This window comes from Crocuta crocuta, unplaced genomic scaffold (assembly GCF_008692635.1).
Source record: "Crocuta crocuta isolate KB4526 unplaced genomic scaffold, BGI_CrCroc_1.0 scaffold30, whole genome shotgun sequence".
NCBI lineage: Eukaryota > Metazoa > Chordata > Mammalia > Carnivora > Hyaenidae > Crocuta > Crocuta crocuta.
In genome coordinates, this window is record NW_027528345.1 from 526,017 (window position 1) to 543,828 (window position 17,812).

At 36.9% G+C, this 17,812-nt stretch overlaps 1 protein-coding gene across 1 annotated transcript in view; it reads right to left on the reverse strand.

The window, feature by feature from the left end:
- Positions 1-17,812, reverse strand: part of CPNE8 (copine 8) — a 219,755-nt gene that overhangs the window by 185,018 nt on the left and 16,925 nt on the right. The window contains exons 2-3 of the mRNA XM_077753550.1: positions 3,562-3,602; positions 1,845-1,891 (exon numbers count right to left, since the gene is read on the reverse strand). Coding sequence (XP_077609676.1) covers positions 1,845-1,891; positions 3,562-3,602 — 88 coding nt within the window. The remainder of the gene's footprint in view (positions 1-1,844; positions 1,892-3,561; positions 3,603-17,812) is intronic.

The window sequence follows — 17,812 nt, forward strand, 5'->3', positions numbered from 1 at the left end:
CTCATGTGTAAAATTAGGACTCTAATAGTAACCGCCTCTTAAGGTTATTATACAAACTAAATTAGTCAATATATCTAAATAACTTAGAATATTAGTTAGTCATTATTATTATGAAAGATCTTATAAATGAAGTAAGAAAATCATATCTCCTCATGTAGGCAATAGGAAAGTGTCTCCACTGGGGATCTGTATTGACCCAGATGCCTGGTCCATACCTTTTGAATATTTATCTCAGTTCCTTTATTGATGCCTCCAGTAATGTTATTTTCTGAACACTCCTCGTGAGTGCCCATTCCCAGTTAGCCTGACTCTTAAGGTCAGTCAGCAATTCCACTGGATGGCCCCAGGCCTTAGAGAAAGGGAACTGCAGAGTGAATGACAAGAGACAGCACATCTCTCAGGAAACTAATCAAAGGAAAAATTAGAGGATTGAGAGAGAAACATGGACTCAGGAGAACGTTATCACAGAGAAGACTAAGATAGCATAGGTAGCATAGGTTTGAATGAATGAAGGACATGGCTCATTTGTGATTTTTTTTTTTGGATGGAAGAGAATTCACACCAGTGGATAATTGATAAATAAGGAAGGTGTGGTAGGGAAAGTCAAGGGTGGCTATAAAAGTTGCAGTTTGATATTTTGACTGGTGATGCTATTAGCTATACATGGAGCAAAGAGGCAGAGGCCATAAGGTAAACCTGATGAATTGACAACCGTATAAATAGAGTTTGAGATAAATATCACATGGAAATGTCTAGAAGCAATTAAATATGAGAAACTGGTGCTCACTATCCCACTGACCCATTATCAGGAGGGACAACTTTTGAATTGGTTTATTCTGCCAGTTTTGAGAATAAATTACAATGACCTATTCTTATCCCCTATCTCACAGTTGAGACACACTGGTAAAATGACTGGCCGCAAAGCAATCTATGGCAACAAATAGCACAGATCTCACTAGGGAAATCTCACCAGAAACTGTAACCTCATTAAAACAATGCACTAACTTCTTGGGCTAACCAGCAACCACAAGCAGATAGAAATGCCTTTTATTTTAATCTGCACTCCCCCTTCTCTTCCAGTGATCATCCTTCCAGTTGAAAGGAGAGATACTCTAGAATATAAATCAACTAAAATAATTCTGCCTCCTTGCTTTCATTTCATTAAACAAAGTAAGTTTGTTTTAGGAGACTGAGTTTCTACTTTATTTTCAAATAATAAGTTACCAACTGGCAAGAAAGAAGCTGATAGTTAATATCAAACACCACACTTAAAACCCTGAAAATAATATTTTATAAAATCAGCAGTTGACCTCTAAAAGTGAGACTTAAGTCCAGACTTCAATTATGTAAGCATTACAACACATCAAATTTACTTTAGATGCAGGAAAATATAAGTTTCAAGGCTAGAATAGAGTAGAAGGTCATACATTGGACAAACATTGAGGATTATTAAACACACACACACACACAGGGGTGCCTGTGGCTCCATTGGTTGAGTCTCCAACTCTTGGTTTCAGCTCAAGTCGTAATCCCAGGGTCGCAGGATCAAGCCCGGCATCTGGCTCCACATTGAGCATGGAGCCTGTGTAAGATTCCCTCAATCTCTCTCTCTCTGTCTCTCTCTCTCTCTCTCTCTTTCTCCTTCCTCCCCTCTCCCCCACTCATGTTCTCTCTCTCTCTAAAATAAAACACACACACACACAAAGATGACTTTCATAAACTAAAAAGCTCCAATCTTTGGGTTGACTTAAAATAAGTAAAATCAAGAAGTATTACCTTGACCAAATTTTAATTTACACCATATTTTCCAGCACAATGATGTTTTAAAACTTTTTAATTCTTACCTCTCTCCATTCTTTGTTTCCAACTCCTTGTACATATAATACACAAACTATAAAAGATAAAAAATAAATATATAAATATCTTTTTATAAATTAAAGGTATGAATGTATACAATTTATTTTTCAGCTGTCCAAAAGCTACGTCAAAATAATTTCTGGGGGTGCCTGGATGGTTCAGTCAGGTTAAGTGTCTGACTCTTGATTTCATCTCAGGTTCTGCTCTGAGAATGGAGACTGCTTAACATTCTCTCTCTCCCTCTGCCCCCTCCTCTGCTCGCTCTCTCTCTCTCTCAAAAAAATACAACATAATTCCTAGCCTTCTTCTTGGAAGAAGGTTGCTAGTAAAACAGCAAATGACTAAAAATTATATCAGATCTAAAAAATATATAATAATAAATTACATAAAATAATAAAATAAAAACTATATCAGATCTTTAGAACCTAATATGCATAGATCTAGGCACAAAAATATGTGATAATTATCTGCTAATGTTTTCATCTACCTTATGCTACAGATATACATATAATTTTAAACTACAGTTTAACAGTTTGAAATATTTTACTATGTTACTAGCCATAAGTCAAGCTCTTCTGAAGATGCCTGTAATGATCAAAGTCATCACGAGAAGAACAATCTGGAGCATATCACAGTCTACATTTAACATTTGCAAATCCCACACTCAGTATTTGTAAACTGGTAAGAAAGCCTGTGAACAGTGAAAGGAAGTCGCAAAAAGAGAAATTAAGTGTTTGGGGTAAAGGTTAAGGGATAAAAAAATTCCCAGTCATTTGTCAAATGAGCTCCAGGAATTTTTAATACCCACAAATTATAATGCTTTTTCCCCAGTGGGTACCTCAAGAACTCTAATGTCTCACAAAACCTTGCCCCTGTAATTAAACCACGTTTGTGCACATATTTATAGAGATGAAGAGGTGCAGGATATGAATTTGTAACTACTATAAGATTTGGACACACTTGATGTACACATTACTGCAGCTGTTTTCTAATTTAAACTATCTTTTTCATTTGACAAGTTATATCCAATTTTTCAATATACATAATTAGGAATCAAAAAATTCAGTACATCCATGGTTAAACATGCCTTTGCATACAACTTTTATTTACAAAAGAAAAGAAAAAGAAGGAAAAGTATTACTCTGAGACTAAATCACTTAAAATTATAGTCCAATATGGTCACCTTTCAAATGTAATTTCTACCATATGGCAATACCATGAGGTTTCCATTTCAAAGTGAACTGTCTTACATTGTATTTTCCTCTTATTCTCAAAGTGCTAAGCAACTTCCTCTCTTTAGTACCTGAGATGTAGGGCTTGAGACCATCCCCCTTCGTGTCTTTTGTGCTTTAAAACAAATATTTAAACAAGAACTATATTTAAGATAAAAAGGGGAGGGGGTGCCCAGGTGGCCCAGTCAGTTGAGCATCTGACTCTCAATTTGGGCTGAGGTCATGATCTCACCATTCCTGGGATGGGGCACCCCATCTGGCTCTACGCTAACGGTGTGGAGCCTGCTTGGGTTTTTCTCTCTCCCTCTCTCTCTCTTTCCCTCCACTGCTAGTGCTCTCTTTCTCTATCTCTCTCTCAAAATCAATAAATAAAGAATTAAATTAAATAAAAAATAAACAAGAATTACAAGTTTCATACAATTTTTGCAAAATTAAGTAAGAAAACAAAAAAAAGCAAGTAATAGGTACCTACTTGGATCAGATTTAGAGAATGTGTCTCTGTCAAGGAGATTTCTGTTGAATAAAAAAAAAGTTAGATAAATATAAGGACAAAATATTTATATAAATGCATGAATGTATGNATGTATATTATATATATACATATGAATAAATAAAAATTTGCTAAAGATCTGCTTATACTTATTCAAACCAAACACCACTGAAGTTCAGGAAGCCAGGGTAAGGGAGGCCTATTTGCTCATCCTTGTACTACAGATGGTTAATAACACAACTCTCCACATTTTTAGATTAAAATCTCTTTGAGAAATTTAACTATTGGAGGCACCTGGGTGGCTCATGCAGTTGAGCGTTTGACTGGCTCAGGTCATGATCTCATGGTTCGTGAGTTTGAGCTCCACATCACACTGTCTGCTGTCAATGCAGAGCCCACTTAGGATCCTCTGTTCCCCCCATCCCCAACCCTCCCCTGCTCATGCTGTCTCTCTCAAAAATAAACACATTAAAAAAAGAAAGAAAGAAATTTAACTATTTCAAGTTTCCTTTTATCCCTTCATTAATCAGTATACAGATGGTCAGAAATGTTTCCTGAATTGCAATGTGAGTTGTTACTGATGACTCAGAGCACATGATCACATTAGTCCACACAATTAGGAGGCGACAGGGAAGCACCATCTATTGACATTTCTGTGACATCAATCCTGAGGAGTTTTATGTTATTATTATGGCTTGAGAATTTAAGATGAACATACAGATCTTGACTGATGATTTTTTCAGTAAAAGAAAAAATTTAAAAGTAGATGGGGCCATCATTAGCATCTACTTGTTCTTATTTACAGATATTTCCGTATCTAAACCAGAATAAAAATGAAACATCAGAAACTCAGAAAGTCTGGATTCCTCTGGTATTGGGGTATCCTGTCACCTTTGATGGTAGTAATGCTGTCCTATACTTTATGCTCATAACAATAACCCTGGGTAATTAAAAAAAAATTAACTCAGTATGCCCCGATTAATAAGACAATTAGAAGTTTTTCCATCTAGGGACACCTGGTGTCTGACTTCAGCTCAGGTCATGCTCTCACAGTTGGTGAGTTCAAGCCCTGCCCTGGGCTCTCTATTTTCAGAGCAAAGCCCGCTTCAGGTTCTCCCCCCTCACTTCTGCCTCTCTCCCACTTGTGCTCTCTCTCTCCCTCTCTCTCAAAAATAAACTTTGAAAAAACAGAAAACTTTCCATCAAAACCAGATTTTTCCTGAAAAGTAGTAATTTGAAGCTATATCCTTGCAAGAAAAATTTGGCTATCTAGAATGATGATTTAAAGGTTCCAAAATTAAATTTCATATTTATCCTTTATTCATTGGGAATAATTTATAATAATTAGTTACACTTTTATGCTTAATACTTGTACTAAAAATCTCATGTATAAACCGTCTTATTCCTCCACCCAGAACTGCTACTCCTGTGCATTTATCTGTATTGCCCATGGTATTTGAAAGGCCTTTTTAAATATCAATGTTATTCTTTGATATTATCCAATGATATCCTTTCTTATTTCAGGTTCTCAAAAGTTACTGCATCCATGGAATCATTGTACAAAGAGATAATTAAAACAGTCAAGAGAACAATGCAGCACAGACCAAAATAAATGACATTATGTCTTAAAATATTCCTAAAAGAGAAAATATCAGATATATTTATATTTCGAATTAAGTCAGCTTCAAAGAACCTCTAGTCAGAAATCAAATTAAAATAATCCTCTGTATCTTAAACAGACATAGCGTTGCCAGCAATGGTTAGCAAACAGTAAACTGTAGCATTTCCATTTGAAAAATTACTGTGATACATATTTACAAAGGTGTGTCTCCACTTAAGTGGAAGTTCTTCAAGCTTTCCATATCTCTAGATTTTTACACATTAGTGTCCTTAAAATATGTAAGTTAGCTCTTTCGTTCAGAGTTCATAAAAATCTAGGAGAGCTGATAATGCACAATATTGCTGTGTGGTTGGGACTCAAAAACTATGTTATACACATATTTAAAAGAAAATAATGGATCCCATGTTTTTTTTAAAAAAAAAACCTACAGTTTCTTTGAAAAGAAAAAAAAACCCTGCAGTTTTTAACCCCAAATATAAAATAATGGATTTCTACCAATAATAAATATTTTAAAATATAGATTCTATGCATCTTGGCTTTTTTATTTTTTATGTTTTATTTATTTCTGAGAGAGAAAGAGAGAGACAGCATGACCAGGGGAGGGTCAGAGAGAGAGGGAGACACAGAATCTGAAACAGGCTCCAGGCTCTGAACTAGCCACCAGCACACAGCCTGATGTGGGGCTCGAACCCACGAACAGTGAAATCATGACCTGAGTCGAAGTCGGATGCTCAACCGACTGAGGCACCCAGGCGCCCCTGAAACATAGATTTTAGAGGTCACATAGTTTCTTCTAACAATGATGGTCCATAATACACATGGTAAGGCCAAAAATAAAGAAACAAAAAAATCTTAGATCCCATATATGGTGAGAAATAAAACTCCATAATGTCTTCATAAATTAGCCCCTCAAATTTGCAATTTAATTTTCCCATTGCTGTTTGAAAATAAATTTCATTAATAAAATTCAAACATATAGGACTTTAAAAGTTCAGAAAAGGCAAATATTCTTAAATAGTATGTATAATGTAAAAGACCAGTGATTACCAAAATGCATCATAAAGTTTGGTTTGATGATAGGAATAAAGGTTTTTACCTTGTCTACATCTTAGTAAAATTAAAGCACATTCACATTAAGTAAAATAAGATAGGTATTATTGCAAGGACTATTTTATAAGAAAAGAAACGAAGCTAAGGCTCAGAAACATTGAATCAATGAATAAGAGCGCACACAGCCTCAGATTGGATAATCCAGTGGAGTCAACCCTTCTTAATTTCTGAATTGCCACCGTGTCTAGAGAAGTCCAAAAGAAACAACTTATTTTCCTATGAGTATTGGGAAATATGCAAGTCCTCCCATTATATCTGTTGGTTGAGCCACTTGAGTATAAAATAAAATAAATTCCTGTCCATAGACCAATATGAAGAGGGATCCTGACTACAGAATGGAGACCTCAGGATAGGAGACTAAACATGACTGTATTTATTCATAGAAAAATGTCTTCGTTTTCTATATGAGACATCATAAAAAACAACACACACACACGTGCATACATGCATACATACACACCACTCATTAACTTTTATATGGGAAAGCTACTCTTCCCTCCATGGTGGTGTTACTTGCTTGAACCAGGATACTTATCACTTTATGCCTATAATGTGATGTTGCACTTCAAGAATATGTTTAAAATCCTGAATATATCTTTCTATTCTGTAAATCTAGATGTAGCCAAATCAAGGAAGAGAGCAAAGTCCTGAAAAGAAATTATGGAAAATACAGTATATAAGTAAGAAAACTTACCTGAAGGAATAACCTAATCAAAATGATAATCTGTGAATTGCCCGAGTTGTTCTAGTAACCACTCATCCTCAAATTTCAATTAATATATCTGGACTTAAAGAGTGCAATTGAAATAGCATCACTAAAACTGAGGCCCAATTATTAATGGAAGAGGTGAATTTTGCATGAAACCTGAAATAGGAGAATAGATAAGCAAGAGTTTAGTAATACCTTTCCAGGACCATCCAGGAGATAGACTTCCCTGACTCCCCGTTAACTATTTAATCCTCATAGGTACTGATACCTTGTAACAGTGACTGATGCATCAAGCAACCCTTCCTTGATGACAATAGTCAGCTCATCCTACAACCCTGCCTTCTCTGATTTTATGCCCAAGTCATCTTCTGATTGTAAGACAGTTTTCATATCATTATTAGTACAGAACTATATTGCATGGCCAACATGAAAATTACAGTTTTCTTGGTCACTGTAGTTTTTATTTTATTTTATTATTTTATTTTATTTTATTTTATTTTTGAGAGAGAGAGAGAGAAGGCATACCAACAAGGGATAGGGAGAATCCCAAGCAGGCTCCATGCTCAGTGCAGAGCCCAAGCAGAGCGTGATGTCACCACCATGGGATTACGACTTGAGCCAAAATCAAGGGTCAGATGCTTAACAGACTGAGCTACCCAGGCACCCCTGTAGTTTTTATTCTTAATTATTATTCCAAGACCCATACTGAATAGCTAGTTAGTCCCTTAAAATGACCTCTCAGGCTTGCCTTTTTCTCACTGGAAAATAGGAATTCACTTTAAAATTCAGGGCAATTCTGCAAGTGTTCTTCAAGTAAATACTCAATGCCCAAGACCTAATTAAATACTACCAAAGATAGAATAAATATTAAAGACATGTTGTGTTATTTGAAGAAACCTGAACTGTACTAGGTAGACAAATAACTAATTATCAATATGGGATAGAATAGAAAATAACAGCTGATTATGGGGAGAAAGAACAGTAACCTAAAAACAGTCAAATTGGTTTTTTTTGATTAAGATACAACATCAAAAAAAAATCACGTACAATGGTTAGCTTTTATCGTATGTTTTAAAAAATATACCGGGGGGGGGCAATGTATAGGTATGTCTACATAATTAAAATCTTTAAGAAAATGAATATCTTGAAATAAGTACCTTATTTTTTTTAAAAAGTTAGGGGCACCTGAGTGCCTCAGCCAGTTAAGCAACCGACTTTTGATTTCAGGTCAGGTCATGATCTCACACTTTGCGGGATTCAGCCCCACATCTGATTCTGTGCTGACAGCCTGTAGCCTTCTTGAGATTCTGTCTCTCCCTCCCTCTCTGCCCCTTCCCCACTCTCACGCCCTCTCTCTCTAGACAAATAAAAAATAATAATAAAATAAAATAAATTTAAAAAGCTCAAGTATCCATCTCTGTTATACTTATATATAATTTGGTTTTATGAGTAGATTGTTAAAATTTTGAATACTTCATACGTACAGTGATCATAAATAACATGATCAATTAAGATAAAGGGATCTGTAAGCAAGTTAACCTAAATGTGGTAGGTCTGCTGCTCGCTCTTTCCCACTCAGTAAATGAAACCACCTGATAAATATTCGTTTTGATTTAAAATTCTTTAAAAGTGAAACATACTGGGGCACCTGGGTGGCTCAGTCTGATAAGCGCCTGACTTCGGCTCAGGTCATGATCTCACAGTCCGTGGGCTCGACTGGAGCCCTGCTTCGGGCTCTGTGCTGACAGCTAGCTCAGAGCTTGGAGCCTGCTTCAGATCCTGTGTCACCCTTTCTCTCTGCCCCTCCCCCGCTTGCTCTCTGTCTTTGTCTCTCAAAATAAAATAAAGACACACAAAAAAATTTAAAAGGGAAACATATCATTCTAACACAAACGCAATTTGGAAAAGAAAATCTACTCAATATATATTATGAATTTTAAAGTTAATAGTTTCACTCTAGAAACAATTTTGCTATTTGTGACCTTCTAAAGTACTAATTTAACCAAACACACAGTATAGCTGTTTTAGGGACTAAATCTTCAAACTGAAGATATGAAGTGAGTTCCAAAAAGTACCTCTACTTGTGGTCAACAAAGTTTAAACACGTAAAAGTTTCTACTGCTATACATGATTGGAACTGATCTATTTAATTTTTAATTAGAACAAAAATATAGCTTATGAATGGAGCCAAATAAGATACTGTTCTATTTAATTACCCATAGGAGCAAAAATATAGCTATAAATAGAGTTGAATAATACTTTATCATTTTATAAACAGGGTTCAGCTTAAATTTTCTACATGTGGACAGGGAACCACACCTCTGCATCATACATTCTCCCCTGAAAAATTGTTCTGTATCTATAAATAGAATGATTCTGGGCTTAATTAAAATTTAAGAAATTATCGGGGGTCTTTTATTTACCCGTTATTCAGTAATAGTCTCAGCATCACTGACTGCCTGCAAGGTCTTCATCAAACCCTGCTCAGGCAGCCACGGAACCTAGCACATAAGCGAAGGCTCCACGTGCACCAACTGAATGAGTGAATGGTCTCAGTAGCCAGTCAAAAGCATCAGGTTCTTTCACTTAGGTATGGTGAAGTATCTTATTATCGAAAGAAGAACAGAAGAAGGTGGCATTTATGGCCTTTGCCCTAATAAGTAATCCGTTAACTAAAAAAAAACTGAAAGTGGCTGCTTTACTGACATCATAAATATGCTCTATGTCAGTAGGCCATGCCCAGGGCCCTTACTTTGGGCATTAAATTGTCTTATAGACTAGAATGAGGAAGTTCTTTATATATATATATGTTATATATATATATTATATATATATATAATATGTGTGTATGTGTGTATGTATATGTATGTATGTANAGACTCCAAGCTGTCAACACAGAGCCCAACATGGGGCTTGAAATCACAAACAATGAGATCATGACCTGAACTAAAGTTAGACACTTAACCGACTGAAGCACCCCCGAATTTTTTTATATAAAACAAGGAAATAAAAAATTTTTGAGCAACTGAAAGTAAACTTATCCCATTTTTGAAGTGATATGAATGTAATATTTAATCCTCTTTGACTCGTTTAGTCGTCTTTTTTATTATTATTATTCACTGAACAAATATTACCTCTGGAAATCTAGCACACAAATTTAAGAAAAAAATATTTTTCCTGAAAATACAATTTATTTTTTTAAGTTTATTTATTTTGAGAGAGAGAGAGAAAGTAAGCACAAGCAGAAAAGGTGGCAGAGAGAGAGAGGGAGAGAAAATCGCAAGCAGGCTCAATAACCCACGCTACAACATGGGGCTCAGTCTCACAACTATGAGATCATGACTTGAGCCTGAATCAAGAGTCAGAAGTTTACCTTACTGAGCCACCCAGGTGCCCTGAAACTACAATTTCTATGGCAAAGGGGAAACAGATTATGCACAGGCAAAAAGTAAGGCTTTTAGAAATGAAAAAACTGAAGTATTTTGAAACTGCAGCTTACTGAGAAGCCAAAGTCAGCTAGACTCTAAGATACCAAGTAATACTGATGGATAGGGTCATTGGAAAGTACTTAACAAGATTATCTGGCTTTCAAGAAAATAAGAATAGACTTTCAGGTTTGAATTTGTGCAAATAGACTAAAAATTCAGTTCAATAGCTGCCTCTCATAGCCTGAGCAACTAAGGAGAAGTCTATCACACGTGATATATATTACCCCACCAAAACTGGAAATAAAATAAACTTTAAGTTGTTTCTCAGTTTTGCTGAAATTGGCTGTTTAAAGCATTTATTAGTGCTGCTGAGCTGAATGGGTCAGAGACAAACATATATTTTCAACCTTTGCATGGGTTGAATTTGGTTTTGATGCTAAAAAAATTTTCAGGGGCAGATATTTAATGGTGAAAACTTTTATGCTTCTTTAGAGGCATTTAGTATGGTTGATATTCTTGGAAATTACTTAAAAGAAAATCCAGGTTTTTTCAGAATGTGACATAGCAGACCTCTGGTTTGCCTGAGCTAAGGTAAACAGAAGACCCATTGGCTGGAAGTAATGTAAAGTCAACTTGGGGTAATACGAGCTTTCAAAAAAAGGTACAAAACCCAATCCTCTTCTTTCACCTGGAGAAGTGATACATAACATTTAACAAAGAAAAAACAAAACAAAACAAAAAATGGGCAGGATAAAAAGACACTGAGAACAGAATGTGGGACTTCTTAAAAACAAAAAGTCATGCACAAAACTAATCTCATATTTTTCCACAGTCCTGTGGCTCCATTTCATTTCTCAGTAAAGTAGCAACCATGGAAGGCAGAATAATGCTCTCCCCCAAACATATCGGGCAACTCCTCATCCCTAGAACCTAAAAGTGCCCTAATTTGAGGGGGGGAAAGTCCTGCACAGACATGGGTCCTGAGGGAGATTATTCTGAATTAACCTGAGTGAGGCCCAAACACAATCACACGTATCCTCATAAGAGGAAGCCAGAGGGAGATTTGACACAGACAGGAAACAATGACATGATCAAAGCAGAGAAAGATTAGAAACTCTGGCCTCAGGGACTGAAATGATGCGACCACAAGCCAAGGCATGCTGGGAGCCACAGAAGTTGGAAAAGGCAAGGAAGGGATTCTCCATTACAGCCCCAGAGGGAGAGCAGCCTGGCCAGCATCTTGGTTTCTGCTACTGATGTCACACTTCCGGCCTCCAGAACTGTGAGAAAATAACTTTTTGTTGTTTTAAGCCAACAAGTTTGTGGTCCTCTGTTACAAGAACCACAGGAAACTAATACAGCAGCACAATCCAACCCACTTCTGTCTTCCAAGCCAGACTCCAGAGTCACCTCTCCAACCCTCCATTTCCCGATCCCTCTCTCCCCTAATGCTTCCCTCCACCTTGGCTTCTACTTCCAAGTCCCAACTACTGTCCAGACCCTAGAGCCCTTTAGTTGTTTTTCTGCCTTCTGTATCCCAGTTCATTTGTCAAGACACCTCAAAGAGCAAGTTCTCCACAGTAAAACCTAATCAAATGGCTCCATTGCACAAAACTCATTCATTACATCTACAGAAACTCCAAACTCCTTAACATAGCACTAAATACCTGCTACATTCTGAACAAAATGAAATGAACTGCAACTAATGTTATCATTCATCACTTTGAAAGTGCTAAGGAATAAGATATAAAGTGAAAATGAGACACAGTGTTGCAAATTATCGTTGCTGCAGATTTAATTTTGTACCTGGGGGAAAAAAAACCAAGAGAATTGATTAATAAAATCTTTCAAAATTAATGAGCTAATTCAGTACAAAGCAATTGGAGACATGATGAATACATAAAAGCCAATTATTTTCCTAGGTATCAACTGTTAATAATTCTTCTATGCAATGTGGACTTTTTGGTAGCTATCTGTTGCCTTCGATTGCTTAAGCATTGTGAGGGGTATGCAACTCTTTCACTATACTATAGCCTTGCTACCAAGTCTCAGACCAAATTCTGCCAAAGAAACATTTGTTTCCAAGTGGGACTCAAAACAGTCACTCAGTAGGCTTTACACATTTAACCAAGTTCCAGCTCTCTATTGCTGATTTCAGGCATTCCAAACAGCACCATAAATGTAGCATCACTACAAATGGCAGAATCACAGGATGCATGAGGTATATATGACCTGTTCACTCGTGCAATATTTCTAACTAATATACACATGCTTCTTTTATAACAGCCTTACTCAGATACAATTGCCATACTGTAATGTTCACCCTTCTAAAGTGTACAATTGGGTGGTTTATCATATATTTCACAGAGTTTCACAATCATCACCACTATCTCATGTTAAAACATTGACACCACCCACATACACCACCCCCCCACCAAAAAAACCCTCTCTATCCATTAGTAATCACTCCCTATTCCACCTTCCACAGCCCCTGGTAATCACTAATCCCCTTTCTGTCTCTTATTTGGCTAAATGAAATCATATAATATATACTCTTTCGTGACTAGATTATTTCACCTAGGCTAATGTTTGTAAGATTCATCAATGTTGGGGGCACCTGGTGGTTCAGCCTGTTGAGCATCTGACTCTTGATTTCGGCTCAGATCATAATCTCACAGTTTGTGAGATGGAGCCCTACTATTACCACAGAGCCTCCTTGGGATTCTCCTCTCTCTCTGCCCCTCCCCCGCTAGTACTTGCTCGCTCTCTCTCTAGTTCTCTCTAAAAATAAAAAAAAAAGAAGATTCATCCATGTTGTAGTATATCAGTGCTTTATTCGTTGTTAATGCCAAATAATATTCCATTTTGTGGATATACCACATGCTCATTAGATAATGAACACTTGGGCTGTTTCCAATTTTTTTTAATGGTTTTTTTCTTTTTTCTATGAGAGAGAGAGAGAGACAGCGTGAGCAGGGGAGGGTCAGAGAGAGAGGGAGTCACAGACTGAAACAGTCTCCAGGCTCTGAGCTGGCAGTCAGCACAGAGCCCGACGCGGGGCTCGAAGCCACGAACCGCGAGATCATGACCTAAGCGAAAGCCGGACGCTTAACCGACTAAGCCACCCAGGCGCCCCTGTTTCCAATTTTTGGTAATTATCAATAATGCTGTCATGAACATTTGCAAAGAAGTGTTTATGTGGACACGTGATTTCATTTCTCTTGGGTATTTACTTAGGAGTGGAATTTCTAGATCACATGGTTACTCTGTTTTTTATGTGTGGAGAACTGCCAAACTACTTTTCAAAGCAGTTGTACCACATGACATTCCCACCAGCAATGAATGAGGGTTCCACTTCTTCCTATCTTCTCCAGTACTTATTATTGTCTGTTTTTTTTATTATAATCATCTAGTTGTGTAAAGTGATAAATCCACAAATCTGATCATTTCTGACATTGTAGTAATAACAAAACCCTCTGGTGTTGAACAAGATAAAGAGAGTAGAACAGTCCAGAGTAGGTACTTCACTTCTGGAGTGTGGACTTCTGATTATTTGCAAATACTAAGAGATCACATCCAAAATATGAAGTCTTAAGATATTTTAGATTTAATGCTACAATTTTACACACACATCTGTATGATACTGTGTCTGCTGAAATATTTTAAAGTAAATTATAGAAAATATAACATCACCGAGAATCAATTAGAAAAGACTGGAAGAAAATTTAACATACTATTTTTAAAATCTTGGCATGAAGAATACTTTCTAAGCTTTACACAAAGCTCAGAGAACAGATTAATTTATTTGATAATAAATGCATTTTTTGATTTTAGTCAGAGAGCAAGCAGGGGAGAAGGACAGAGAGAGAGAGAGAGAGAGAGAGAGAGAAAGAAAGGGAATCTTAAGCAGGCTCCATCCTCAGTGTGGAGCCTGAAGTGAAGTTTGATCCCATGACCCTAGGATCATGACCTGAGCTAAAATCAGGAGTTGGGTGCTTAACCAACTGAGCCACGCAGGCACTCCAGTTAATAATTAAAGTTAAATTTTGTTACATATATGGTGTATAAAATGTTAAAGCTATAAATATGCAAAGCATTCTTTAAATAATGGGCTAAAGAAGTGAATAGGCATTTTGTGAGAGAAGAAATACAGTTACTCATTGAATGTGTTAAATGAAGTTCATACTCAATAGTAATCAATAACATGCAAATAAAACAAGTGTTCTCAGGTGGTATAGATAAATATTAGCTGCATGAATTAAGGTTCATTTAGTTCTAAATGACATAAAAGAGGGAAACTTAGGATGAAAACATGGAGATGTTTTATGGAACCCAGTGTCAGGAATGTAGCAGACCTATGGAAAGAACTAAAATGAGAACTGAGCCACAAAGCCCTGACAAATCAGGAGAGAACTACACCATGAGGCAATGAGCAGGACTCCAGGGTCAGCAGACTGCAAGACCACATGCCAGACCTCCTGAAACTTTCCAGTGACCTGTCAACAGCAGCACTTGAACAATAGCAGAGAGGGCTCCATGGAGGTGGCGGAAAGGGATTTACTGGGATGGCAGCAGAGGTCATTCACGTGGAGTCATGTGCTCTGAGTTCCTGCTCTCTAGGCTTGTAGAAAGGAAGTCAGGTTCAGATATTTACATCTAGAGTAGAAAATCCACGGAAAAAAAAAAAGACTACCATCTTGTCCAAGTCATCGGAACATGGATATAAGTGGATATATGCTTTAAATATATCTAAATAAAAGCATAAAGACTAAATATATCTAAATAAAAGCATAACCAACTGGGTGGCTCAGTTGGTTAAGCCTCCAACTTCGGCTCAGGTCATGATCTCATGGTTCATGGGTTCAAGCCCCGCGTTGGGCTTTCTGCTGTCAGCACAGAGCCCACTTCACACCCTCAGTCTCCCTCTCACTCTGCCCCTCCCCTGCTCACACACTCTCTCTCTCAAAAAATGAACAATTTTTAAACTAAGAAGACGCTGTTAATGTTTTTTAAAGGCACAAAGAGATATCTGGTTGATATGCTCTATCACTGGGTGGGATTTGGGGTGATTTGTACATTCTCCTTTGTTCTTTCCAATGCTGCTTGGTTTTGTGTGTGTGTGTGTGTCTATATATGTGTGTCTGTGAGTGTGTGCATGTGCACATGTGAGTGTGTTTTTATATAAGCATGTAGCACCTTTCTAAAATACTAGATTTTTTTAGAGGACTTTTGCTACCTTCATGAGGTGATCCACTGTTTTCTGACTATTTCTATTGAATGCCAGTATAAAAATAATAATTCCTTGTTAAGTGACAGGAACTTTCTATTCACTTTAATGATTTTATATCACACAATCCTTATAGTAACTATATAAGAAGGAACCTCTATCCTCATTTATAAACCAAAGCAGAGAGAGATGAACTTACCTAAACTTAGCAATATATGGAGCTGCAGTTTCAATCCAGGAATTTCCATCTCTAAGCTTGTGCTCTGCTCCTTAATACATTACACCATTGCCCTTACTATGTTACAACACTTGAGACTGTGTATCATCATTTTTCTCAGTCTCTCCTCCTGTTTGCTCTAAAAGCAGGAACCGCTTTCAGTTCATTTGCTAACACCTAGGTGGGCAATGACCTTGCACATATTTTAAACAGTTTTCAGGGTTTATTACTTCTCCCAGAGTGATTGCACAAAGCATATTTGCAGGTGACAATCACTTGTCCAAACACTAAGAGTTAGTGACCGTGATAGGTCCACAAATCACCCCCAACTAAAAAGCTGAAGGCTAACACTACTCAGTCAACATCAGCTCAGGGGTACTGCCTTCTGAGCAACACTTCAAAAACATACTGGTCACATGACTAGGCCTTCTAACTCTGTTTTTTATCTATTAGTTGTTGAGCAACATATTGTTTCTATGTGGGGAAAAAGGAATGTGTCTCCAGACTCAATATTTCCAAAAAGGATCTTTATGTGCAAAGTTGTCTTGAGTCAGTTCTCTTTAAGATTTATTAATCAATGCATAGGCTATGACAATGACAAAAATAATATGCCTATGAAGGTAAGGCTATATCGGCTGAATTTTGTTTCGATTGGTCCTCCAGATTTTAAGTAACTTCTTCTGTAATTTCTTTGGATCACTGATCATTGAACAACTGAAATGTCCTTAAGAGCAAATGGAAAATCAACAACAGAATTTAAACAGAAGGAATTAGGGGCACCTGAATGGTGCAATAAGTTAGGCGTCCACAGTAGCTCAGGCCACGACTTCAGCTCAGGTCACGATCTCATAGCTCATTGGTTTGAGCCCTGCATCAGGCTCTGTGCTGACAGCTCAGAGCTTAGAGCCTGCTTTGGATTCTGTGTCTCCCTCTCTCCCTGCCCCTCCCCCACTTATAGTCTGTCTCTCTCTGTCTCTCAAAAATAAATAAACATTTTTTAAAAAACTTTAAACAGAAGGAATTAATCTGGAAAGGAAATTTGTTTGTAAACCCAAATGACCAGGTGAGAGAGGAAGATGGAAAATAATTTTCTAATACACATCTGTTATACTTGTCACTAATGACTAGACCAGGAATTTGCCCTGATCCAAAAACACTCATGTAGGTCCAAAAAATAAATACATAAACAAATAAAGCTCAGTAGAAGCTATGAACCTATGCTATCTACAATATTATACAAATCCTAAAAACAACATAGTGAAACAGGTATAGGCAATTGTTCAGCCAAGCCTCACTGTGCCTGTCTTTATACAAATGGTATTTTTTCAAATAAAATGTTTCTCTCTTTCCTGTATTTATGCCTTCCAGCCATGGTTCCATTCATCTGGGATGCTCTACTTTCCTTTCTTCAACTATGCACTGAATAATTAATTATTAAACATTGGACTAGATACTAACTGGATACAAAGAGGAAACAATTTCCATCCTATAGGAATTTATAATGTAATAGTTGTTTAATACCCTCAAATATTTATTCAACAAGCACTAAGTTACTAAGTGACAGAAAAAGGATTTGGCATTGGATACTGTGATATGAACACATGGGCTCCTGACCCTGGATTATTTATATTCTATTAAGGGGACAGATTCGTAAACAAATATGTGCAGCAGAATGTGGAGTATGTATAATAGATTCATTACATGTGACAGAAAAGGAAGGAAGGAGAGTCCATTCTAACTGAAGCATCAGGGAAAGTCTTCATTGTGACAGTGATGCCTGAACCATCAGTAGTTTCTATCGAGTGAGATAATAAAGTTAGGCAGAACTATTCCCACAAGAACCAAGGCGTAAGCACCGTTCCCTCAGGGAATGCAGGGGGTTCCGAAATGACCTAGAGTTTAGGAGAGATTTATTTGAACC